The following is a 25,454-nucleotide window of genomic DNA, read 5'->3' as shown; positions in this document are numbered from 1 at the left end:
CAGACAGACACTCACACACACCTGTACTTACACACACACCTGCCACACACACCTGCCCTCTGTACCTGCTCATACATGTGCTCGTGCACACAGACACTCACACACACCTGTACTTACACACACACCTGCCCTCTGCACCTGTCCATACACTGTGCTCATGCACACGCAGACACTCACACACACTCGTACTTACACACACACCTGCCCTCTGCACCTGCTCATACATGTGCTCGTGCACACGCAGACACTCGCACACACCTGTACTTACACACACACCTGCCCTCTGCACCTGCTCATACATGTGCTCGTGCACACGCAGACACTCACACACACCTGTACTTACACACACACCTGCCCTCTGCACCTGTTTATACATGTGCTTGTGCACACGCACACACTCGCACACACCTGTACTTACACACACACCTGCCCCCTGCACCTGTCCATACACTGTGCTTGTGCACGCGCACTCACACACACCTGTACTTACACACACACCTGCCCTCTGTACCTGCTCATACATGTGCTCATGCACACGCATGTGCACACACACATGTATGCATTCACATCTGCTCACGCACATGCACCATTATGCACACACACACATGCTTACTCAGCAGGTGCAGGCCCACGGAGTTCCCTTCTTACGCCCTGGGTCCCCCTACCTGATGGTGATCATGTCCCCACGGTCACCCTGGATGTACCAGCTGCAGTTGGTGCCCGGCGGGTAGTTGAGGGGCCAGGCCGGGCTGTAGATGACGCCGCGCCTTTCCGTGTGCTGCTCCAGCTTCCCACTACAGGCGGCTGTTGGGAAAAGAGGCTGAGAAGTGCCGGTCTCCCCTCTGGGTGGGAAGTGAGGTGCGGGTGCACGTGAGCCCCCCCGGCTTGAGCACAGGCCCTCCCCAGGGTGGGATCAAGGCCAGACAAGGGTGGCCACGGCCAGGGCAAGGCCAAACTCAAGACTTCATGGAAGTGCATATGGGGGGCCAAGGACCCACAAGGGCTCAGGGCAGCCTTGGCCCCCAACCCCACCCTGTGCACTGGAGCGTAGATCCTATCACCCATTGCCGGCAGGGCTGGTAATGAGCCCACCCACAGCCCCCTTGGCACCTCCAAGGTGCAGCCTCTTGGCCTCAGCTCAGTGGAGAAGTCTGCACCCCTAGGCCTCTCAGGCCTGCATGGGCAACCCGCCGTGGTTCCCTGCCTGTCCTACCAGGGACAAATACAGGCCTTAGCCCCGGCAGGGGAGGGGCTCTGCTCACCCTGCTACTAGTAGCAGGCACAAGCACTAGGCATGCTGAGTTACACAGTCAAAAGCCCCACTCCGTGGAGATCATAACACAGGCCTGCAGGGAGGCAGACATCCAGATGGGGCTGGAAACGCAGGCTGGGTCTGATCACACCTTGTGTGGCCCTGGGGTTTCATCCTGAGCATCAGTGGGAAGCCACTGGAGGTAGATGTCATAACCAGACAAGGAAACAGGCTCAGAGAGGGTAAGTGACCTGCCCATGGCCACACAGCAGTAAGTGACAGAGTCAGGATCGCCCCTGGTCCCCTGGTGAGATCAGCGTCTCACTGCCGGCCTTGAACCAATGCATTTATGAAGTGTTGACCATCTGCTGCCTCAGGCACCAGGGCAGGCTATCATCCCAGCGATCAAGGAATGCCACCAAGCCCAGCCCTGCAGGCCTCGCTTTACCCACTTCATTACTCATGCCTTTGCTTCCAGCTCAGGCGGCCCAGTCTGAAGACTCCAGAGCCCACACTGGTGTGCCCTGGCCCTCCCAGGACCAGACAAGGCCTCTGCACTTGACCTCACCTACCCCTTCCAGCCCCTGCAGCCCTTCACCACACCACCTCGTCTGAGCCTCACAAAGCCTGTGGCAAAGGCATGTTCCATTATACAGATGGAGAGACTGAGGCCAGTGACACCCCCTCCTCGCTCTTGCACTGCCTGGCCCCTTCCACTGTTGCCCTGCAGGCCAGGGTCTCTCTGTCGGCTCTCAACAAGACTCCAGGTGCCTCCCGTGTTCTTAGGACCGTGACCATGGTGGTCCAGGTGTTCCAATACCGTGACTAACAGGGAAGTGGAAACCCCTGCCAACAGCTCACAAAAGCATCAAAGGACTAGAAGAGAAACACCCACACTTGACCCTAAAACAAGGCTGGCCACCCATAGGTTGCCATCGGAGCCCCAGTAGTCCCTGGTCAGCAAGGCACCAGCCCGGCTTCTCTGCTTGGCACTCCCCCGATGCCTAGAGGGCCAGCCTCCCCGACCCGCAGCTTTCTCACCTGTCAAACAGAAGCGATGAGAGCACACAGCAGGGGAAGGACAAGGGCCCGTTCCCTCTGACAGGTAAGGCACCAGCTTTGTGGACCTCACAGAGACCGTGGGTGCTGCCCCGGGAACCTGGGAGGTGTGAGGTTAGGAAAGCCAGAAGAGGCTTCTCCTCCTGGACGGTGCCGGGCAAGAGGTTCACAGGCAGGGAGAGCCTAGCATGGCTGGGGTGCATCTCCCCCCCACGTCAAATTCACATGGTAAACCCGAAGTCAGGAGACGCCGTCAGCCAGGGCAGGAGGCACCCTTTGTTGCCCCGTCCCCGCAAAACAGGTCACACTTACCCTGGAAGGGAGGCCCACCTTCCTCAGGGACAAAACACTCAGAAAGGCCAGGTTCCTCACCCCCGAATCCTATGGGCATCACCTGCCTCAGCCAGAATACACTTCCTAGACCTACGTCTGACCCTACTTTCCAGGTGTCTCGGACCAGCGGCCAAGTCAGGAGCAGACAACTAGCAGCTACCAGCCCAGCTCTGCCTCTCAGCAAAGCCCCTGACAGCATGTCCGCCCAAACAGCCTCGCCCCCTGCCCAGAAATTCCCACATAGGGGGCGGCAAGAGATCATGTTCTCTGCAGCTGTCAGCCTGGCCCACGAGGAGTGCACGTGGAGCAGGAGAGAGGCCAGAGTCCATGCAGGGCGCTGGGAGCCCTGGTCAGGGCCTCCTGACTGGACGCTGCTTGGCCTTGAGCCTGGAGGCGGGGACCAGCTCAGACAACAGGCCCGAGGCGTCTCCGTGATGGCAGCCTCCCTCCCACCCCAGGATCCAGGCACAGGTGGGGGAGAGGCCTCACGAGCCCACTCCCAGGGTCCACAGTGCTGGGCACGCCATTTTGCCCTAGGCCTCAACTTGTCCATCAGTGAAATGGAGGCCGTGGGTGCGGCGCATCTCAGAGGGTGGTTGGGAAACTCAAGGAAAGTGGCGGTCTCTAGGCAGACATTCATGTGATGGGGTGAGTGGGGGGACACCCTGTGGAGGTGAGGCTCTGACAGGATGTGTGATGATGGGTGGGCAGTGAAGGGTGCTGGGAGGACTGTGTGTTTGCAGGATAGGGTTCGGGGGGGTGTGGGGGCTTTGACTGCAGGTGACCTGCGTTCACTCCAGCAGAAGACTGCTCAGCCCTCGGGCCAAGGTGGCCTGCTCAAGGGGGCAAGGGATGACCGAGCACTTTCAGACCAGCGAGCGCCCTTCTTTCATGGTCCAAAGACTCACGAAATACTCCCGAGGAAGCGTGAGCAAGGCCTGATGGAGCACAATTTGCAGGTCTGGTTTCCAGAGGCAATCGGTGCTCTAGACAACCTGGCTGCTAGAACCACACGACAGGGAGCTGGGAGCCCCCGAACCAGCACTCGGGGGGGGGCTGCCAGGTGAGTGGAAAACAGCCTGAAGACTGTCTGGGCTCACGGCCCTGGCGTCACAGCCCCCCCCCCACCCTGAGTCCAGGCGCGGGAGGTGGGTCATCGGACCCAGTCGGTGCCCGCCAACCTGGGGCAGACACCTGGCAGGTCTCCAGGCAGTCCAGCCAGACCCTCGGGAGTGTCTGAGCGGTCACCTCAGGCAGCCAGAAGCTGGTGTCCACCCCTCTGGGCAATGCTGGAGGGACAGAGCTAGACTCCGGGAGAGCTAGGGCCCCCACCGCCTGTGGCCTCGCAGGCCATGCACGCAGCTCAGGCCTCCAGGACGCCATGCATAGGCACCATGACGTGAACAGCAGCTCCCGAAGTTGGGTGACATGGGCCCTGCCAAGAACAAAGCGGATGCTGGCTGAAACCTACCGAACGTGCAGACGTGCATGGCTGTCTTTCTCTCCCTGGCTCTATGAGCGAACCTTGACCCAGGAACATCACTTTCTAAACCGGGGACACAGGCACGTGGCAGATGTGTTCAAGGCCACACGGCCACCCCCCACACCGGCAGGAGGGCTCGCCTGGGCTCACATCTGCAAGACCTGACTTCCCCCCACCATGGCCACAGACCCCTGACTCAGTGGAACCAGTCAATGTCCTCCAGGAAATTGGGATGGGGAGACTGGGCAGTTCGCTGCGGGGGCCAGGACGGCAGGTGGCGCTGGGGCGGCTTGGTGCTGAAGAAGTCAGGGCCCCGGGCCAGCTGCGTCAGCAGAGGAGGCCAGACTGCAGGGAGCAGGAGCCGATGTGCAGGGGAAATCAGGAGGGAGCCCGAGGGGCCACAACTGAGAGATGGGCGTGCAAAAGCAGCTTCAGTGGGCGCTGGGCCTTTCCATCCCAGTGACCGCGGCCTGCAGAGATCCCTGTCCCGGAGCCAGCCTCAGTGGCTTTCGGCTACAAGGTCCTGAGCAGAATTAGAAACCCCAGGTGCCTCCGGCCCACAAGGCAGCACAGCAGACAGCAAACAAGTCACAAGCCCCCCACAGCAGAGATCGCACATTTCCCCCAGCTCCCTAAGGCCCTTCTCAGATGTCTCCTGGTGGCCCCAAGGGCCATGAGGGCTGGGGCTTTCCCATGGCAGTCCCCTCAGGAAAGAGCAAATACCCTTGATGGCCTCGGTCGCCCCTCCCACTCCTGACAGTCTTCGAGGTGCCTGGCACGGGGCCCAAGCACAAAGATGGCCTGTGGATGGTTGGCCCCACTGTGACAGGCAGCGGGAAGGGGCGGAGTTCTAGCCCGTGTTTCTTAGATCCCATAGGCCACCACTAATCCCAGGGCCAAAACATCGGCCAAAGTGTGAATCTCTCTCCTGCACACCAGCTTGCCTAGGGCTGGTCTTGCTCAGACAGACCAGCTGAACCCAGGCGGAGCCACCTGCTTTTCTAATTTGCATACCAAGCCGGTATTTCCCATGCCCTGGGTCATCCCAGGGCCAGGTACCAGGCAACGAGAGACCACCCCTGGAGCCCCAGGCCAGCCAGAATTCTTCAAACTCACCAAGCCTGAGCTGTTTCCCCGGCCCTGCCTTGCCTTTCCCACAGAAACTCCAACAAAGGCTCTGGCCTGGGCCCTCCCCCAACTCCAGCATCTGCCAGACCAAGGCTGGCATTCCCCCTGTGGCCCCGTGGGGTGTGGCACGTCCCTTCCTCTCAAGACGCATAAGTAGCAAATTCTTCTGTCAGCGGCATTGGCCTCTCTGTGTCATCACTCAGTCATACCTTGATAAGCTAAATCCCAGGCAGAACTTGAAAACACGCACGCCTCTATCTCATGGTGCCTCGTGGCCTCGGGGAACCCCACAGCCTACAGGAAGCACAACCTGTCAAGTACGCTGGACCCGTGACAGTTTGCTAGTGGCCTTAAGCCACCATGTGTCATGGCCACGCTGAGCACCTTGCCTCATTTGCCCATTTGACCCTAATAACCAGGCTTTGAGGTAGGTCCTGTTACTGCACCCATTTGACAGAAGAGGAAACTGAGACTCAGGGAGGTGTAAGCTTGCCCAAGACCAGATGACTCCTTTGTGATGCAGAAAAAATGCACAAGGGCTTTAGCTGGAAGAGGCCGGCTGACCTCAGGGGTGGATGGGCCCCAAAGGCCTGTCCTCAGAGGTCAGTAAACCAGAAGGGCAGGCAGGAAGGGAGCAGAGAGAAGCATCTTACTCACCTAAGGCAGGAACTGCACTGCTGAGCCGCCCGGTGAGAACGATGTTTACTGTGGGAAACACAAAGAGGAGTCAGTGGGGGGCAGTGGCTCTTGGGGTCCAGACATCTGCCCTCGGCCAACAGCAGCCCTGGGTGGGCACAGGACAACACAGCCAAACTCCAGGCTGCATCTCTTCGTCTCACAGGGCAAGGCCCAGAGTGCTGCCAGAGACTTCCCCTCCCACCTGGTCCTGCTGGGATGCGCGGAGGGGTGGGCCCTCGTGGGTCTCAGGAACCCCCATCCTCTGGGCACAAGTCTGGCTGAGCAGACCACTCCTGCCGCTCCCCATGCCTGCGGATTCTAACTCACGTGGGAAGCGGTGTGTTTCTGTCTTCCCTCTCCAGCTTGGAAACTCGTGTGTGGACCACGCTGGTTCAGCCTGGATACGGGCTCTGCCTTCAAGGGGCCCCGACCCCTTGGAGGAATCCCTCTGAGGGACCCCGCCAGCCACCTGGTCTACTGCCAGCCAGGGAGGGAGGAAGCAATTCTGACTACCCCATTTTACAGGGATGCACCGACGGCGGGATTCAAGGTCCACCTCACTATGCCATGCTGACCTTGAGAAGAGAGGCAAAGAACTCCCTGCCACCCACCCCTCAAGTATCCACCGCCATGGGGTTTGTCCTTTGCTTTCACCTACTGCTTTCCTCCAGCGGTTTCCAGGACCAGGAGGAGGATATGGGCAAACTCACCTTCCCGGGGTTCAGGGTGCCCCCTTCCCCCAACATCAAGGATGCCAAGGGAGGCAGAGAGCATCTCTGCAGGGTCAGCCTCCACCTGGTGAGGATGCAGGGGCACATGGCCTCTCTGAAAACCCCGGGCTCTGCTACCAGAGCCAGGGCCGCATCAGGGCAGGGAGGGCCTTGGGGAAGCCAAAGGGCCTGCCCTCCTCCCCTGCTCACCTGGGAAGCCCAGCACTGGGCAGCTCAGAGTCCAGAGCACATGATGCTAACAGACTGGGCAGTGGGCACTCCGCGAGGGGTCCCAGCCCTTTCTAGACTTTCCCACACCTGAACCAAGGGGCCTTCCACAAGACTCAAGAGTTCCCTGATCCTGGCCTCCAAGAAGAGGGTGCGGCTTAAAACGGACAGGTTTCTTTTTCACTGTGTTATTTCAGTAGCTTCAAGCAAACCTATGGGGCTTACAGAATCTTCACTAGTGGCATGGTAGGGTGTCCCCTAATGACCCCAAGCTCGGATAATGGCCTCCCTCCTTCATTATGGTAAATAAAGGAGCCATGTGGGTTGAGGATTTAACTCCTTTCTTCCCCGCTCCCTCACAGCCGTGGAAGGGTGGGCAGAAAAACTCCTGGGTAGGGCGGGAGTCCTTCCCACCCAGGTGCCAGGCCCAGACAGGTCCCAGCCGCCGCCCCCACCAGACACACCGCTCTGGGCTGAACGGGCCTGCCCCTCTGGGTCTAAGAGACACAAAGGGAAGACAGGAGTCACACTCGCAGCTGCCTCCGGCCCCAGCGTCCTGACCGCGGCTCTCCCTGGCACCCGCCCCCACCCCAGGTCCCGGCAGGAAACAGTTCCCTCAGGGGACAGCCGTCCGCACACCCACCCGCCTCGGCTTTGTCCGCAGCTCCGGAGGCCCCAACCCGCCAGGCCCGGAGGAAAGCCACTGCCTGCCCACCCCAGCCGCCCGCGCCGCCCGGCCGCCCCGCTGCCCCGGGCTCCACGCGCTGTTCCGAGCCGGACGCGAGCCGGACGGGAGCCGGGGCTCGGCGGCCAGAGTCGCCTCCCAGGCCCGAGAGCGCAGCAGGCCGGGGCGGGAAGGGGGAGAGGTGCTGGGGGCCGCCCTCTCGCGCAGGGCCCGCTCTGGAAAGCCCCGGCCGGAACCCGGGGGAGCGGGGCGGACCGGGGTCGCCCCGGGCGCGGCGCGGAGCTGCGAGGCGGTGGCCCGGACCCGCCCGGCCTGCGCGGCCCACTCACCGAGGCAGACGACGGCGAGCTGCGCCCGGGCGCCCGGCGCCCCCTCCGGCCCCGCGGCCGCCCGCTTCTCCATGCCGGGGCCGGCCGCCCGCGGGCGCCGCCTCCTGCCCCCCCGGCTGCGGCAGCGGCTGCGGCTCGGGGTCCGGCTCCGGCTCCCGCTCGGGCTCCGGCGGCGGCTTTGTGAGGCGGCGGTGCAGGCCCGCAGCGCGCGCGGGGCCACATCGGCCGCGGCGTCACGGACCCCCGGGGGCTCAGCGGCGGCCGCAGGGAGGACCCCCGCTCGCCGCTGCCCCGCGCCCGGGCGCCTCGCCGCCGCCGGCCTGTGCCCCGGGCCCCCGGCGCGCCCATGCCCGCGGCGCGCAGCCCGCCCGGCCCGGCGCCCCTGGCCCGCGCGGCCGGGTGCCGTCGCTGGTGCGTCCGTGGGTCTGTGGATCCCCGCGCCCGCCCGGAGCCCGGAGGCCGCGCCGCGCCAGCCACGTGACGCGCCCGCCGAGCCGCAGTGGCGCTGGCCGGGCGGGGGAGGCGGCGGGGCGGGCCGGGGGCGCGCGCCCCGCCTCGGTGCTGGACAGCTCCGCGCTGCCGCCCCGGCCCGTCGGCGCCCCCCGCTCCGGAGCCAGGGCCCCGTCAGCTCCAGCCCGGTCTGCCCCCGGGCCCACGAACGGGTCCCTCCCGGAGCGCGGGGCGCCGCTGTGCCGGAGAGGCGAAGGGAGTGGAGGGGACGGAGGACTGGTAGAAGGTGGCTGCTTAGGGGACCTGAGGGCAGAACGGCGGAGGTGGCTCAGGGCTCAGGCCTGTCTGCTCCGTGAGGTGTCCCGGGTCCCGCCCCTGCGACCTGCCTCTCGTTTGCCACAGCCCAGCTGGCCCTGGCATCTCCCTGGAAAGCATCCTTCTGTGCAGAGCAAGGCTTGTGAAGACACACTGGGGAACACGTTAGGCCTCTGGAAATTCACCCCTTCCGGGAACCCCTGAGCCCACCTAATCAGGCCGTCAGGCCCTGGGGAATGAAAAGGAGGCTCCGCTCTTCAGGCTTGGGGCTGCCGCCTGGGAGTGGTGTCAACCAAGGGGCTGGTCCCGAAGAGGCAGAAACCCGGGAGAGAGACAGGGAGAAGAGCAGAGGAGGCCATTTAGAGTGAAGTAGGGTCAACCCTCCTTTCTTGAGACTAATGTGCAATCAGAGGTCCTGGCCTAGAGGCTTGGTATGTGCCCCTGGGCCTGCCCTGAGCTGAGGCTTGGGACCCCTCTTCAGTTACCACCACTCCCTTCCATATCCTCTTTTTTGGAGAGAAGGTAAAGAGGAACTTCTATTGTATTAGTGAAAGTTGTAGACCGTGAAACTCACTGACTTATTTTTACTGTGCAGGCCAACTGGATTTTAATTAAAAAAAAAAAAAAAAAGGAGGGAAAACACCTTTTAGTTTTTCTGGGTGGGTGTGTGTGTGTTCTCTCTCTTCTAATTTCTTTGGTGATCTTTCACAAGCCGACTTCTTGAGAGATGTAGCGAATGACTTAAGAATCAAATAACAAGATAAACAACTCATTTATGGTAAAGAGCACGAGCCTACCATAATCTGGTTTCAGAATTTCCCGAGACTGCTGACTGCTCATGTAATGGGCATTCATGTATGGCAGAAATGTTCAACGAGATTGCAGAGCTGGCAGAGAGGGTCCGAAATTTTGTTTCCCCTTGAGGATGCCTTACAGATGCACGTTTTCCAAGCTATGAGAGGAATCCACGGCAGAGACCAAGGCCATGGGGAGTCCTGAGGCAAAAGGAAAAATGTGAACCCCTATATACATTTATCAAAATATCCTCCCATATTTTGAACTGAGTGGAAAGATCAGTAAAAGCTCTACAATCACAGAGTTACCCAGTTTGTCCACACACACTCCATTGTCAACCCTCCGAAGCCCAGGTGGCAGGGGACAGCCCAGCTAGCTACCTGGGAACTTTGGGCTGGTGAGAAACAGCTGTTTCCATTGCAAACTAGTGCCGGATCGTAAAACATACGAGCACCAACTATCTGTACTTATAAACTTTTGATATTTTGTTCATCATGGATTATTTGCACTTATTTTTAAAAATAACTTTAAAAGACATGGCTCATCCTGATTAATAAGTTTTTTGGGGCACAAAGCTACTTTTTGCTCATCTTGAGATCTTAACTACCTGACACCCCATTTCCAGTTTAGTGCCCTCTCGAGGCTGCCAACCCAGACAGGGGCCTTGCTCGGGTTCCCCAATGTAGCCCTGGCCTAATTCTCTCCCCCAACCCAACTAGCCACTTCTGGAATGGTTCCTGGCAGCCCGGCCTCTGCTGCAGGACTGGGCACCCCAGCTCAATGACCCTGCGACTTTTTAACAAACATCCTGCATCCGCTCCAGCATCAGTTGTAACCAGGAGTTTTGTGTCTATCACAACCCCAAGTCTCCCAACTAGTTGAGAATTTAGCGTTGGAAAGAGTGTGATGTCAGTAATAGCCCCAAGAACTTGCACACCGCTGGGGCAGATGAGGGGGGACAGAGGGTGGAAGGGCCCAGGAAAGGGCTCAGGGTCCTCCTGAGGACCCTGGTTTTCCGGGAGAGCTGGTTTTCCGAGAGAGGAGGAAGCCAAGTTGCGGACGCTTACATGTGTTTTGTGAGATGCGGACTGGGGGCCACTGAGGCCTTCAGCCAGTCTGCTCCAGGAGTGAGGAGAGGGGAGGGGCACAGAGTTGTCCCCCATAAACCTCTGTCCAGAACAATGGGGTCACTGCCAATGCTCATTCACAGCCACACACCCCAAGACCCCTGCAGAACAGGGAGGCAGCCCCTGCTGCTGAGAGCTCCCCATATCTTCCTCCATCATTTGCCTGCAGGAAGACGCAAATTCAAGCCCGCTCTTATCCAACGGGTTGCCAAGTTGGATGGTCATTGTTTTTCTTGATTTCAAATAGTTAGAATTTACTTGGAGATCAAAGGCTAAACGTGACTTCGGCAGGTTAGTTTTACCTTGGAAGCAGGTGCCTTCCACGAGGGGAAACCCTTCTTTGTCCAAACCTCACTCTAGACCAGACACTTCTCACTCTGCAGTCGGCACCTTTCCGTTGGGCTCCGCTCCGTTCATGGTCACATCATTTACTGAGTCAATAATCCCTACCCCAATACCCCAACGCCAATCCATCACTAAGTCTGGATGGCTCGTCCCTACCATGTATCTCAAATCTGCCACTTAACTCCATCACCACGGCACCTTCCTGGCCCCAGCCTGGCACCATCCATCTCCTCTCCTGCAGATCTCTGCAGAAGCTTCACATAGTGCCCTGCCTCCCAGACAGCAGCTCACATTGTCAAGGTGCAAAATGCATCAGGCCCCTGCAGAAAACACTCCAGAACAGACCTCAAAGTTCTTAACCTGAGCGCCACGATCCTGTGGGACTAGCTCTGCCTATTATCCTCTCTAAGCACCCCCACCTCCACCCAGCTCGTCCTGGCTGTGGAACATTTCCACTCTTCGCAGAGCAAATTTCTATTCTTCCTTCATTCTGCCAGGACAGCCAGGAGGCAGAGCGGAGAGCATCTGAGAGCAGTGCTCAGCCCTGTGAGCCGCCCCTCCAGCATGTAACATACTGACTGACCCCCAGGCTTCAGGCCCCCCTTGGAGAGAAGCACCAAGCCCCCCAGGCCAACTACTCGCTCAAGTGATGAGAAGACAGTTGTGTCTGCATTTTGAGCCAATCTCTCCTTGAACAGAAACTGTCCTTGGGCGCTTTCCAAGACCCCTCCTGCGACGCCAGAGGAGCCCCAAAGGACAGTGTCTCCTAAATGGCTATTTTGCTCCATATACGTTAGAATCCATGTTTCTCAAATGACATTTTTAAATTTCAGCCATTTTGGTAGAAAGTAGCACGAAAACACGTGCCTGAGGAATTTCTGAATGGCACCTAATGTACAACTTTTGGAATAGGATGACAGGAGGACAGGGAAAGAGGTAAGAGGGAAAAAATAGCTTTAGAGAAAGGGCATTAGGGTTTATTTGAATTTAAAATACTAAAAATAGCAGGGGCACCTGGGTGGCTCAGTTAGTTAAGCATCTGACTCTTGATCTCAGCTCAGCTCTTGATCTCCGGGTTTTGAGTTCGGGCCCTGCATTGGGCTCCATGCTGGGCATGAAGCCTACTTAAAAAAGAAAATACTAAAATTATCAAAACCACAATGAAATACCACTTTCCATCCATTAGGATGGCTATTACTAAAAAAGCGAGAGGGGTGCCTGGGTGGCTCAGTCAGTCAGTTAAGCATCTGCCTTCAGCTCAGGTTATGAACCCGGAGTCCCGATCGAGCCCCGCATCTGCCTCCCTGCTCAGCAGGGAGTCTGCTTCTCCCTCCTCTCAGCCCCTCCCCCTGCTCCTTCTTCCTCTCTCTCTAATAGACAAATTTTTTAAAGGGGGAGAAAGAAAGAACATAACAAGTATTGGCAAGAATGTGGAGAAGTTAGAACCCTTGCACACTGCTGATGGGGATTATGATGGTGCAGCTGTTGTGGAAAACAGGTGGGCAGTTTCCCAAAGGTTAAACGTAGAACGGCCATGGGACCCAGCAATCCCACGTTTGAGTACACACGGGAAAGAAGGGAAAGCAGGAGCCCCGGGGGGTACACTCGTGTTTATAGCCGCGATACACACAATAACCACAGGGCTGGAGGCTGCTAGGTGTCCATTGACAGATGACTGGATACACAAGATGTGGTGAATGAAGCCACACAATGGAATATTCCTCAGCCTCAAAAAGGAAGGACATTCTGACACGTGCTACAGCATGGTTGGATCTCGAAGACATCATGCTACGTGAAATAAGCCAGTCACAAAAGGACTCACAGACAGCCTAATTCCACCGATAACAGGGACCTAGAGGAATCAAATTCACAGAGACAGTGAGTAGGAAGGTGGTTGCCAGGGGCTGGGGGGAGGAAAGAACGGGGAGTTCGTGTTGGATGGGTACAAGAGTTTCAGCTTTGGGGATGGATGGTGGTGAAGGCCGAGCCACGGTGTGAATATACCTAATGCCACGGAGCCACACGATGTGAGTGGCTAAAATGGTAAGTTTTGTGTTATATATATTTTACCGTAGCAAAAAAGAAAAATTACTAAAAATAAACTGACAATAAAGTCAGGTTTGTGACATTTCCACCTGTGCTCCGTGGGGTGAGGTGGCCAGTCTGATTGTGGTGTCCTGGTGCCGCTGCCCTCCCCGCCCCGAGCCTTGAACGGCCAGGGGATGCCGGGAGAAGAGCAAGGCTGGGGGCTGAGTGCCCACTCCACCCTGTGAGACGCCCAGGCACCAGCCCCAGCCCACCGAGCCGGCCCCGCCACACCTGCAGGCTTGTCCTTGGGGACGGGCTTGGTGTGGCACAGACGCTCTCCAAGGTAGTGCTGATTCTTATGACTTTAATAGACCAGCAGCAGTAAAATCATTTCGCCTTCGGTATTGAGCAGTAATTTTAAAATTATAGGCCTGGAACAGTGATGGTAAGTATGTCGTAAAAGCACCACTCCAAAAAAAAAAAAAAAAAAGACTTTTATTGCAATCAAAATGTTAGCACCAGGTCACCCCTTGGTTGACATAACCTGCTCCACAGTAATTTTGAATGATGAGTGCAGTTCCAATTTTCAATCAAAAAGCTCCCCTCGGCCTTGCTGAGCACTCAGAAGTGCCCTGAAACAATAATCATCTGCGTATTGATTTGGGGGAGAATCAATCCAATTCAGTCCACCTCACTAAATTATTAATGGAGCAAAGCACATCAGAGCCCCGAGGTGGGTTAACAGATAAGGTTTGTTCTTTAACCCTGTAGCTGCCAGAGGGGGAGATGTGACAGGTTGAAAGAGTCTGAGTCCAGAGGCACACATGCAGATCTGGGAACCCCAAGGCTGCTGGAATGGCTTAGGAAAGCCAGCGGGACAAGCCCTCACACCCCCAGGCGTGGGTCCAAGTGGGGTAGAGGGGAGGCCAAGCTCACTTCCAGCCTCCAGGTGAGGGTCCTTGTCCCTGTTAGAGCCCCTCGGAACCCCCCCCCCACAGGGGACACAAGGCAACTCACCAGGGCTCGGAGGCCCCCTCCTCCACATGGTGGGCAGCAAACCTTTATTATGGACTTCATGGTTGTATTTCGATCAACTCATTTTATCCTGTGTAAGCATTTCCACCTCAAAAGGAAATTCTCTGTCATTACCTTGAAAGTAGATCCAGACTCTAGCTGTAAATAGAGAACCAGAAATAGAAGCAGGACCCTAACAAAACATTGTACATTTTGTTGCCTGCGTCCCTGTTTCTGTGTGTGTGTGTGTGTGTGTGTGTGTGTGTGTGTGTGGGTTAATCTCCACCAGGGAGTTTTAGGAAGTAGTCCAGAACATTCAAGGCACACTAGCATCAAAACTGAGAATTTCTCGTCTGTCAAATGAGAAAAACTGGAGGAGAATCGAAGATCAAATAATGCCCTTGTATTGTGGTTTAGAGTTATTCACTGCAAGATGTGACAGTCCCAACCCAGGTCATTCAGGTCCCAGTGAAAGGCACCTCGACGGTCCCACAAGCAGGAAAAGAGGCACGAGTAGGCACAGACACTGGAATTGACCTGCAGAGGGTTCAGTCTGGCTTCCCAGCTCACTCTCCATGAGAGAGTGAATTTTTTCTGAATTTTTATGAGCCTTGGCTTCCTTACCTGTAAATAGGGGCACGACAGGACCTACCTCACTAGGTCACGGTAAGAACTAAAAGTGTTGATGCCTGCAAGTTGTTAGTACCTACAACGGTGCCTGGCACAGAAGGAAACACTAGCCATTACCCGAATGCCCACCTCTGGGGAAACTCCTATTCAGTCTTCAGAACCCAAGCCAGACATATCTCTGCCCTCCCACCTCACTGCTCCTTCTATACTTTGAACAGGCTCCTGGGGCTGTACACATCATCCTCCTGTAATTTACAGGCCCATTTTCGTGACTGTCTGTGTCTTTCAGCCATCAGCATGCCCTCTACATCCCCATCATCCAAGGCAGCAATGCTCACACCTAGTGGGAGATGGTCAGCAGGGGTTTACCCACTTGAGTTGAAGCAGACGATAGCGTGGCTCTGGGTGTGCAGAAATACTGTTCTTTCATCCTGTCTCTTGTGGGAAAGAAGTCCCACCAGCATCCCCGAGAATCGGGCGTCACTACCAGTGAACCCCACCCCATCCCATTCTCCCTCCCTGACCCAGCCGGAGTTTGGTTCCCATACTTCCTCTTCTTCCTTGTTATACTTTTACTATTTATGATGTACCCATGGCCAATGTATCATATGGTTTTGTGTGCTTTAAACTTGGATATAAGTGGCAACATACAGCTTGTATCCTCTGATAAGTTGCTTTTTCCCACCCATCATTATGTCTTCAAGATTTAACCACATGATCTGTCCAGATCTAGTCTATTCATCCAGGAGCCACGAAAATGCATGGCTCCCTGTCACACTCCCCACCTGCATGCAGCATGCAGCTGAGCATGGCAGGGGTACGAATGCCAGCCCGTGCTGCCAGGTGCAGGACTCAGCTAATGGCCAGCTGACAGCCTAGCCAAACCTTTCTTGAAATGTGCTGCAATGGGAGCCTCTTTTCACCTGCTCCTCCTTCATGGGCAGGGGTCATGTCCACATCAGACCTGGGGGCTGTCCCCCCTTTATTGTTCAGGCATTTTTCCCCCAGGAAATATCTTATATTTCTAATCCCATTTTTGTGTCTGCTTCTCAAAGAACCCAAACACATTATTATTTGACCACAGAGAATGCCACCACTTGCGTATGCATTACATCCCGAGAACATTCACACTGTGTTAGTGTTTTGCAATTGCCAGGAATGCTGGTACCATGTGATGGCTTCTGGGTCGTGGAGATGCACAAGTGGGCTTTTCCCCTTAGCCTGATCTCAGGGGATTTATGGTCCACCGTGGCCCTCACTGACCCCAGCCTCCTGGGAGTCATGCTCTTGTGGACACCTCTCCCCTTGAGCATGGGCTGTGCCTAGAGATTCTCGTTTATGAATAGCAATAGTGATGGATGTCACCTTTCAAGATGAGGTTACAGAGAATCATGGCCTCCATCTTGGGCTGCCCTCTCCCGCCATCTCTCACCCAGACACTTGCTCACTCTGAGGGAAGCCATGCTGTGAGCTGTCCTGTGGACAGGCCCACAGGGCAAGGAAGAGGATGGTCCCCAGCCTAAGCCATCGAGAACTGAATCCCACTGACAGCCAGTTTGTGAGCTGGGAAGATGATCCTCCCCCAGTGGAGCCTTTGGATGAAACTGCAGCCCCTTGATTGCAACCTCATGAGAGATTCTGAGTCAGAGGCACCCAGCCAAGCAGCTTCTTGACCCATAGAAACTATGAAACTTAAAAACATATCAGTTTTTAAGCCACTAAGCTTTGTAGTAATTTGTAGTAATTTGGAGCAGTATAAAACTAATACCAAATCTAAATGTATTCATAAACATCCACCCAATTCCCCCTACTCCAAAACTAGCAATTGCTCCTAGGCTCTTGCCTATGATGAAGCATGGCCACCATCCTCTTATAATTACAGGATCATTTCATCTTCACTCAGCCCCAGAAGCTTCTGGGGACAGCACCATCACCATGCTGGACACACTTGTCAGATCTTAACTCCGTTAGTGCCCCTCTTTTCCATCTCTCTCTCTCTCTCTCTCTCTTTCCTTTATTCTCCAAATATCTTGGAACCCTCATCATGCACCAGGCAATGTTTTAGGCAAGTCTTCTCTTCCACAGCAATGGAGGAGAGGACCAGAACCCTGCTTGAGGACTGCTATGGGATAAATTGTGTCCTCCCCAAATTTGTATGTTGAAGCCCTAACCCCCAATACCTCAAAATGTGACTACATTTAGAGATAAGGTCTTTAAAGAGGTTTAAATTAGGTTACACTGAGACCATTGGGATGGGCTTTAATCCAATCTGATCTGTGTCCTTATAAGAAAAGGAAATTTGAACAGGATATGTGAGCACATAGACAAAAGGGCCACGTGAAGACACAGTGAGAAGATGGCCATCTGCAAGCCAAGGAAAGAAGCCTCAGAAGAAGCCAAACCTGCTGACACCTTGACCTTGGGCTTGCAGCCTCCAGAACCGTGAGAGAATGAATTTCCATGGTTCAGGCCCCCGTCTGTGGTGTTCCGTGATGCAGCCCCAGCTGACTAATACAAGGACTCCGGAGAGCTAGCTGCAAACCTGCCGGTGCGTAAGTGAGCACTACGCCTCCATGTGGAGATAAGTACGCCAGAGAGAAGAAAACCTGGGCTCGGGACCCAGGGATCTCAGGTGGCCTGGCAGAGGGACCACAATGGTGGCACAGCCCACACAGGCGGCCTTCAAGCTGAGACGGGAAGAATGAGGAACTGGTCCAGCAGAGGTCTGGAGCCAGAGTGTTGCGGGCCAAGGGAACAGCTTATGGAGAAGTCCTGGGCTCTGGAAGATGACTGCTGAGTGGACAGACTGGACAGGTGCAGGGGTTAGGAGGCTCTCCCTTCCTGGTTCCATGCCTCAGTTTCCTTTTGAGGACGCTCTGGCCCTTGCCATTGCAAGAAGTCCAGAGGCCTATTGATCAACACATTCTGTCCTGCTCCCTGCAAGCGTTGACACGCATGCGACCAAGGTCAACCAGGCACCCTCTCTCAGGTGCTGGTTCCAGAGAAGAGAGAGCAGGGGTGGGAAGCGGAAACAGAGAGTGGGGGTAGGGTGGGGGACAAGGAGTTTGACAGCTCGTCCTTGGGACCACCCATTTGTTCTGCCAGTGCCAAGCTGGTGGTGCCAGCTTGGTTGCTGTGAGTTCTAAGAACTGCCCCCCAAATGTCCTCTCCCTCCCCAGCAAATCCCCCTGGTGGCTAGGACAGGTGGCGGTGCCCACGTGGGGAAAAGCAGTCTCCAGGGGCTGAAACTGAAGTTCTCAGGTGTCAGGACCTATGCCCAAGTCTGTCCCCTGAGCCACTCTCGTGCAGAAGTTTGGGAAGTGAGTGGAATGGCAAGGGGGAGCAAGAATTAGATATTTGCTTTTCAGGGAAAATTTGACAAACAGAAACACCTGAGGGAAGGTGTGGAAAGCAGGCTCCAAGTCCACATAGCAACATTTTAGAAATATAAACAAAAACACAGCTATTCAATGAATTCACAGCTCACTGGTTGGCCAGGATAGGCTCACAGAATATAGAAGTCATATTGGCTTGTCGTAAAGAAAATAAACAAAAACTAACCACACAGAAAAACACTGTTATTTTGGCAAATATCCTTTCAGCTACCTAAAACAAATTTTAGGGTGGCTCAGTCGGTTAAGCGACCAAATCTTGATTTCGGCTCAGGTCATGATCTTGGGGTCCTGGGATGGAACCCCACTCTGAGGCTCACTGCTCAGCGGGAAGTCTGCTTCTCTCTTCCCCCCTTGTCCTCTGCCCCTCCCCTGCTCACACGTGTGCATGCTCTCTCTCTAAAATAAATCTTTTTTTAAAAAAATGTATTGTGGGAAAATATACATAATATAAGCTTTACCACTTTAGCCATTTTTAAGTGGTCAGAGGCATTCGGTGCCCCCACAGTGCTGTGCAGCCGTCACCGCCGTCCACCTCCGGTACTTTTTTCTTCGTCCCAAACTGAAACCCGGCACCCTGCAACAAAAACTCTCATTCCCTCCTCCCCCCGCCCCCAGGCCCTGGAAAGCACCATTCTCCCTTCTGTCTCTACGAATTTAATTCCTCCAGATGCTTCGTGTAAGTGGAATTATGCAGTATTTGTCCTTCTGTGCCTGGCCAGACTACTTTTCTAAAGGCACATACAGATTTCTTTGTAGAAGTGGAATCCCAAATAAGCAGTTTTGTAACTGTTTCTGCTTGGAGGTACATCGGTGACCCGTCTCCACATTCGCACCCGGAGCTCTGCCCCCTCATTCTTAGTGCCTGCCCAGCACCCTCCAGACAGCCATCCGTGTCATTTGTCCAACCCATCCCGCTGATGGACATTAGGTTGTTTCTGGTCTCTCTCCCGAGCCATCTCACTGAATGACCTCAGTCTTCATCCCCACAAAGGGATCCCATCAGATCTTTAAAATGAACGCCCACGGCTATGGTTTCGCGCCAAAGGGAGCCATTGAAACACGGACGCACATTGCCAGTGTGCCTAGAAGGTGGATATAAAAATGCTCATTTTCTCAGCAACTCTGGGAGTTATCATCAGCCCTTATATAATATTTTGTTATGTGGCTGGAGGAAAAAAAAATCTCACTGCTTCAATTTGCTTCTATTCCACCGAACATCTTTTCATATGTTTTCTTGGCCATTTGCCTTTCTTCCTTTGTGAATTGCGAATTGTGTGAATTGTGAATACGTTTTACAACTTTTTCAAGGAAAAAAAAAATTCAGAAATAGGGAGGTATGTGTGCCACCCTCAGGACCAAGACCAAATAAAACTGGGCCTCCTTAAGCCTCTCAGAAGGGCACATTTGTCAACAGAATGGATGTGCCTTGAAATTCCTCTGTTAGCAGGTTTCCAGGGCATTTTATTGGTTCAATATGTGAATCGTTAGCATTGCAGCAGCTGAAATAATCAGAGCCAAGAAGTTTAAAGGTTTCCTTGCAGCTCCGACATCTCAGATAACAAAGGAAAAAAGCAAGTTATTTAGCACTGGAAATACAAATTTACATTTTTTGTAGGTAGCTGAGGCCAAGGGCAGCTTCGCCTCGTGCCGGCACCTAGTGAGCTGTGTGCAGAGAGCAAGTCCCTGAGATCCTTGGGGTGGGCTTTCTTCCACATGAATGCCTGTACTGTCAACAAAGGAAATTGTGCAAAACACAAGGGAGTCGTGTGGGTTTTTTTTTTTTTTCAGAGAATGAGCATCAGAAATGCCCGTTCCAAACGTTCACTCAGATATTTATTTAGATAACATTCCATGTCACTTAAAAAACTAACAGGTAATAGTCTTTACACTTTCCTTTGTTTCTTTTTAAATTTTTATAAATAAAGAGAAAATAAGCCCAGTTTTCCTAATTTTGTCCCCAAGAGCCAAAGTCTCATTGGATTCCATCTAAAGCGTGGCCACAGGTAGCCACATTTGACGTCATCAAGTGTAGAAGGCAGAGAGAACCCAGACACACCCAAAACCACGGTGAACGCAGTGTTCTGTCAAGTCTAACTGCAACAAGAATGACAATGACAACAACAGTAATAATAACTGTTCTCATAGGAGTTGTCGCACTTCCAGGCAACAAGCTCATTTTCTGCTCCTAGGTAGGCAAAAATCCCAAGTCATTATCCCCATTGTCATTGTCACTCTGATATATCTCAGCCCAAAATTCAGATCATCTCAAGGCAAGTCCTGGTGTCCTTCCTTACAACATCCTTGTCCTAGATGTCCTTTGAGCACCCTCTCTATGCAAGATCCCTGCATGCAATAAATCGGAAAGGCTTTTCTTCACTTCATGAAAGACGAAAGACCAACGTGGTGTGGCTTGGCCACAGTGGCCCAGCACTTAGACTAAAGAGGAAGGAAAGTGGCAGGTGATATGGAAAAACTCTCCTCTCTAGAAGAAAACAGAACGCGTCTAAGGGCAGATGTTGGAGCATTAAAATACTTCCAGCTGCAAATCACAGAAACCCAACACAACATTTCCTCAGGGACCCTGGCCTGGGGTGTGGCCCAAAGCTTCACACAGGAAATGCATAAGAAACCTGGCAGAAAACTGTGTGCTTTGGGGCTCTCGTCCCAGCCCCTCTCCCTGTGCCTGAGCTGTTCTCTTCCCCCAGCATCTTCTGTTTCCTGAACCCACACGGCAGGAAACATGGCAGCCCAGGGCCACCATCACTCACAGCACCCTGGTCTGCACACTACAGGTCAGCCCCTCAAGTTCCAAATTCTGTGGAAGGGCTGTGATTGGCCCAGCCTGGCTAGCTGCTCTCCTATACAGGCCATTCTGGATACGGTGTCCAGCTGTGGTCAAGGGCTAGCGGCGTCTGGTCTTAAAGTCCTGGGAATTGGCATTAAGCAGGAACCACTCCTAGGTATTCCTGCAGTGTGTCCTACAACTGGCCATGAACTTCTGAATTGAAAGTTTTCGGTGTGAACACAAGTTTTCAATTCACCTGGGTAAATACCTAGGAGTGGGATTGCTGGACTGTATGGTAAACGTATAACTTTATAAGAAGCTACCAGAGCTCACTGAAGAAGAAATGGATAAAGCAGATAGTTCTCTATCTATTAAAGAAATTGAATTTTTCATGAAAACTTTCCAACTAAGAAAGCTTCATACCTAAATGGTTTTATTGGTGAATTCTACTAAATAATCAAAGAAGAAATCATGTCAATCCTACACAACCTTTTCAGGAACATAAAATAGGAGGGAAACTTCCCAATTTGTTATATGAGACTAGATTTATCCTGATACCAAAACCAGAGAAAGACTTTACAAGAAAAGAAATATGCCATCCACAGATGCAAGATTCCTCAGCAAAACAGTAGCAAATTTAGTCCAGCAATGTTTTAAAAGGATACTGTATCACAACTAAATGGAGTTTATCTCAGGATTGCAAGGCAGGTTCAACACTGGAAAATCAAGTCCGTGTAATTTGTCAAAAACCCATAGATCTGCATACCACAAAGAGTAAATTTTACTGTGCGCAAATTTTTAGAAATCACCCAGAATGCCAGGGGACTCCAAGACAGAATGCACACAGTGACAAAGGAACCTGTTTACAAAGGGATGGCTTAAGCTCGCTCAACCTGGTGAAGAAGGGAGGAGCTAAGACAGTGTTTTGACTAGATTCTCTAAGAAGAAAAAAAGAATGACATGTAAACTTGTGCTGTGGCTGGCAAATTTGTTTCTCAAACAGATCCAGGCTACGAATTCCAAAGCTATTTTACATGTACAATAAAGCTGAACAAATAAATAGATATTTGGAGGTGATATTGGAGATAATAGGAGGTTTTTCACTGACTGAGAAAGAAGTTACAAAAGAAAAAAAAAAAGCCGGGCGGGGGGCAATGCCAGAATGAACACCGTGGTGCTGGATTGGAGTCAGAAATATCAGTATGGCGCGCCTGGGTGACTCAGTTGGTTAAGTGACTGCCTTTGGCTCAGGTCATGATCCTGTACCCCTCAATCGAATCCCGCATCGGGCTCCCTGCTCAGCAGGGAGTCTGCTTCTCCCTCTGACCCTCCCCTCCTCGTGCTCTCTCTCTCACTCTCTCTCTCAAATAAATAATAAAATCTTGAAAAAAAAAGAAATATCAGTATGAACTCACTTGCTTAAGTATGTACACAGACAGAAATAGAGATATGGGTATTTGCATGTTTATAATACATACATAGAATTCTCTAGCTCAGGGCCCCTGGGTGGCTCAGTAGGTTAAGCCTCTGCCTTTGGCTAAGGTTGTGACTCGGGGTCCTGGGATCGAGCCCTGCATTGGGCTCCTTGCTCTGTGGGAAGCCTGCTTTTCCCTCAGCCCTGCCCCATCTCCCCCGACCCCACTCATGCTTTGTCTCTTAAATAAATAAATAAAATCTTAAAAAAAAAAAAAAAAGAATTCTCTAGCTCACTGAGAGAGCCTAGAAGCAGTGACACCCCAGTAGCAGAAATCACTCCCAGCACCCAGATCTTGATTTCTAAATGCTCTTCTCTCATATAAGGAACCAGGGATTTGGGAGAAGAGGTTGATTCTAGGACCGGGACAGAGGTGAGCTGGGAAAGCCAGAAAATAATATAGTGCTAAAAAAACAAATCAACCAACCAACCTGTATGACATGCTCCCCCAGCCTACTTATGAGAAAACATCAGACAAATCTAAATTGAGGGACATTCCACAAAATACCTGACCAGTACTCTTGAAAAGTGTCAAAGTCATGAAAGACGAAGTCAATGAAGACTGAGAAGCAATCACATATCAGAGGAGACTAAGGAGACGCGAAGGCTATGTGCAATGTGGGATCCTGGATTGGATGCCAGAACCAAAAGTGGACATTAGTGAATGAAAGTCTGGAATTTAGTTAACCAATGTTAATGTCATTTTGATAAACGTACCATGATTATGTAATATGTTAATATCACTGGCGCTGAGTAAAGAGGACATAGGAACTCTCCGTACTATTTTTGCAACTCTCCGTACTATTTTTGCAACTCTCTGCAAGTCTAAGATTATTTCAAAATAAAAAGTCTCTTTAAAAACACAAACAGAGTGGAGCGCCTGGGTGGCTCAGTTGGTTAAGCGTCTGCCTTTGGCTTGGGTCATGATCCCAGGGTCCTGGGATCCAGCCCCACACTGGGCTCCCTGCTCAGTGGGGAGCCTGCTTTTCCCTCTCCCTCTGCTGCTCCCCTTCCTTGTGCTCTCTCTCTCTCTCTCTCCTCTCCCATCAAATAAACAAATAAATAAAATCTTTTAAAAAATAAAAACACAGGGGTGCCTGGGTGGCACAGCAGTTAAGTGTCTGCCTTTGGCTCAGGGCGTGATCTTGGCGTTATGGGATCGAGCCCCACATCAGGCTCCTCTGCTATGAGCCTGCTTCTTCCTCTCCCACTCCCCCTGCTTGTGTTCCCTCTCTCGCTGGCTGTCTCTATCTCTGTCGAATAAATAAATAGAATCTTAAAAAATAAAAAATAAAAAAAATAAAAACACAAATAGAAACCAGTACACACTTATTAGAATGGCTAAAACAAAAATATTGGCGATACCAAATGCTGACGAAGTTGCAGCGCAACTTGAATTCTCAGAATTGCTGACGTGGCGCTATGGAAAACAGTGTGCAGTTTCTCATAGTTTCTCACCCTATGACTCAGCCATCCCACGTGTAGGTATTTACCCTGGAGAAATGAAAACTTAGGTATACACATATCTGTATTTGAATATTTATAGCATTTTATTCATAATGGCCCCAAACTGGAAATAACCCAAATCTCCTTCAACAAGATAAGCTGTGGTACACCCTAAAGTGGAATATTACCCAGCAGAAAACGAGAAACAAACTACTGGTACACAAAACATGGATGAATCTCAAAATGGATGAAAGAACCCAGACTCAAAAGGGTACACACTGTATGAGTCCCTCTGTGACACTCTCGACAGACAAACCTGTGATGGACAGGACCTCAATGGTTTCCAGAGGCTGGGATTTTGGAAGCGCTAACTCCTAAGGGGTTAACTACAAGGGATTTGGGGAACTGATGAAACTTCTTTATCATGATTGTGGCAGTGGTTTTACGACTTTATGCATTTGTCAAAACTCAAAACTACACAGACACAAAAGGTGAATTTTGTTATATGTCAACTACTTTTAAATTTTAAAATTTGTCTAGTATATATAAAGCCAAAGCCCTCTTGACACCTCATCCCAGTCTTCTCCTTACCTTTCCAGAAGTAACCACTAAAATGAATTTGACATAGGTTTTTTTTACATACTTATATGTTTACCCATAGAAAACACAACATTTGTGGGTTTTTTAAGCACAATAAACACGATCACATTGCATGTATCTTTCTTCCTCTACTTTCTTCCCTCAGCAGTCGAGGGGATTTTCAAGGGTCCCTTCAGAAGCTCTGTGAAGTCATTCGGGAGCAGATGCTGTGTCCCCAGGACCATGAGAGGACACTGTGAGCTCCATCCACCTTCCTTCCTGGTAAGGGCATCTCTAGTTACCTCTGGGCCCTCAACACCCTGGGGGACTCAGCCCAGGGGGTAAGTGGAGCTGGCCAGCTCCTCCCAACCACGTCTCAGGGACCTGCCCGCATGGCCTGAGCCAATCACTGCACATTTTATATTCCTCCCCCTGATCTCAGAGAACACAGTCAAGAAGAACTCTGCTCTCAAGACTCAGCCCAAGATTTCGGAGCCCTGGGGAACCTCTCCACCCTGAGCCACCAGGGCAGTGGGCTGTCAGTCTGGACCACCCGATGAGGAGGCAACTGCAAGGGAAGCAGAATCAGGGGCTGGAGAATGAGCTAATAGGTCCTGAAAACATTGCTGGAGACTATGGAGCCCCGCCCCCCCCAACCGGAAGCCAGCACCACCCTTGAACTTCCCAGTGTCAGGAGCCAGTAAAGGTCTCTTTTTCCTCAGCTGGAGGAATCCTGAGGAGCAAGCGTGCCCATGCACCAACCGCAGAGCCCGAAACTGAGCATTGGCGGCAGGTCACCTGTCCCCCTGCCAAGAGGAGCCTGGCGTCCGGCCCTTCCCACGGGGCTTGGGTTCTGCAAGCTGCCACAGATGAAAAGATGCGACAATAAAATACATATGCCATATCATTGAGGTTGGTTGCAAATAGAAAATCCGGCATTATCTCAAAATTACCGGGAGACATTGTACATGTGTATGTGGCTAACAGGTTACCACTCGCTGGCTACACATTTGTTCGTTTTAGAAGGTAAGGAATAAAGACCATACTAAGCATAACAGCCGGCCTCTTCGTTTGTTTACCTGCAATCCCATTTTGAAATGCTGTTGATCTACAATCAATTCTTAGCTCAATAATGAGACTGTATACGGTCTAGAAACATTTGTCTGCGAAAAGCCGAAGGAACTTC

At 52.7% G+C, this 25,454-nt stretch overlaps 1 protein-coding gene across 1 annotated transcript in view; it reads right to left on the bottom strand.

Annotated features, from left to right (window-relative positions):
- Window positions 1-7,966, bottom strand: part of LRP3 (LDL receptor related protein 3) — a 13,909-nt gene extending 5,943 nt beyond the window's left edge. Inside the window, exons 1-3 of the mRNA XM_040634369.1 lie at window positions 7,886-7,966; window positions 5,913-5,960; window positions 666-804 (exon numbers count right to left, since the gene is read on the bottom strand). Coding sequence (XP_040490303.1) covers window positions 666-804; window positions 5,913-5,960; window positions 7,886-7,958 — 260 coding nt within the window. The 5' untranslated portion in view covers window positions 7,959-7,966. The remainder of the gene's footprint in view (window positions 1-665; window positions 805-5,912; window positions 5,961-7,885) is intronic.
- Window positions 7,967-25,454: the final 17,488 nt, after the last annotated feature.

Source organism: Ursus maritimus, unplaced genomic scaffold, assembly GCF_017311325.1.
Source record: "Ursus maritimus isolate PB19 unplaced genomic scaffold, ASM1731132v1 scaffold_19, whole genome shotgun sequence".
Classification (NCBI taxonomy): Eukaryota; Metazoa; Chordata; class Mammalia; order Carnivora; family Ursidae; genus Ursus; species Ursus maritimus.
Note: the sequence above shows the minus strand (reverse complement) of the source record. Positions and strands in the feature narration are given on the sequence as shown.